This window comes from Haplochromis burtoni, unplaced genomic scaffold (genome assembly GCF_018398535.1).
Source record: "Haplochromis burtoni strain Fernald_Lab_line unplaced genomic scaffold, NCSU_Asbu1 Contig_10, whole genome shotgun sequence".
Classification (NCBI taxonomy): Eukaryota; Metazoa; Chordata; class Actinopteri; order Cichliformes; family Cichlidae; genus Haplochromis; species Haplochromis burtoni.
In genome coordinates this window covers 4,596,285-4,597,598 of record NW_024582371.1, presented here as the reverse complement: position 1 = coordinate 4,597,598, position 1,314 = coordinate 4,596,285, and the positions used below count along the sequence as shown (strand labels likewise).

General features: G+C 36.8%; 1 protein-coding gene across 1 annotated transcript in view; it reads left to right on the top strand.

Annotated features, from left to right (window-relative positions):
* The window catches only part of LOC121812136 (peroxidasin homolog), a 40,050-nt gene extending 38,955 nt beyond the window's left edge, over window positions 1-1,095 (top strand). The window contains exons 3-4 of the mRNA XM_042213454.1: window positions 375-641; window positions 794-1,095. Coding sequence (XP_042069388.1) covers window positions 375-641; window positions 794-1,059 — 533 coding nt within the window. The 3' untranslated portion in view covers window positions 1,060-1,095. The remainder of the gene's footprint in view (window positions 1-374; window positions 642-793) is intronic.
* Window positions 1,096-1,314: the final 219 nt, after the last annotated feature.

Genomic DNA, 1,314 nt, shown 5'->3' with positions numbered 1-1,314 from the left:
ACTGGTAAAAATAAATAATTGAAATGGGTATATATTTGTTTTTTGTTAAGTTGCCTAATAATTATGCACAGTAATAGTCACCTGCACACACACACTATAATTTTCACAGTCCTCTGTGAAGATTTGAAATATTGAAAGATTTATGATTTTCCAGCAAATTCTTTAAATGTTCATCTTGAAAAAACGTAAATACCGTAAATGCTTGTTTGCATTGTGTGCACTTCAACAAACAGTAACCTGAAAACCGTAATTCCTGTTTTAGTTAAACATCTGCAAATACTAAAAAAATATAATAAAAAAAAAAAGCAGTCATTCTTGTCAGGACTGAATAATCAAAATTGTCAATTTTGCTTCTATTTACTTTTTATTCACAGGTATGAAAACTTGTGTCGGCAGACAGGATGGAACTAAGTGCTATGGAGCTTTGGGAGGAACTGTGGAGATTCAACTGGGCAGCATCTCAGAAATGTTCAATGTGAAAAAAAATTATAATAGCACAGAACATAGACTTTGTTTTCTCAGTAATGGAACGTTTAGGATCAATAACCTGAGCAGGAATGACAGTGCTAATTATACCCTTCAAACCTTTGATTCACGTGGAGAAAGTTCATTCGAGTGGACTTTACAGTTGTTTATTCAAGGTATTTTTTCTCTTCTGTTGGCAAACTAAATAATATATCACAAAATATCAAATACATGTATTTTGTTCTTTCCCTGTTTCTTTTTAGAGACTATAAAACATGACAGAGATTCTGATTTAAAATCTAAACTCATCTGTGTGTGTTTCTCTCAGCTCCTGTGTCCTCTGTCCTGCTGCTCTCTGAGTGTCTGTCCCAGGGAGAGATGAGGGTGTCCTGCTCCTCTCAGGGAGGGGACAGTCCTCAGTACAGCTGGACTCTGGATGGACGCTCACTGTCAGATGCTGAGCTCCTTTCTGTAAATAATGAGAGTAACATCATCACTCTGAAACAGCACGTCTCAGGACATCTGGTCTGCTCAGTCAAGAACAACGTCAGTAATGTCTCCAAAGAAGAGAGGATATCTACCTGTGGTGAGTGAGAACACTGTAAGTAGTGAATCATCAACTAATTTGACGTAAGTTCCCAGTAATCCAGTCTTGAGAGATTGACAAAAGACACCAACTGGTCTTCTTCAGATATTTGTACTGCACTCTGCTACACAAGGTACCTAGAGCTGAGGTCGGCCTACTGAAAGATCTAAACAAGGTCACATTCCTGTCAGTCAGTAGTAATGTCTGCAGAATTCAATACTTGTTTTTCATGTGTTTGTTTAAGTATTCTTTAATTTATCTAA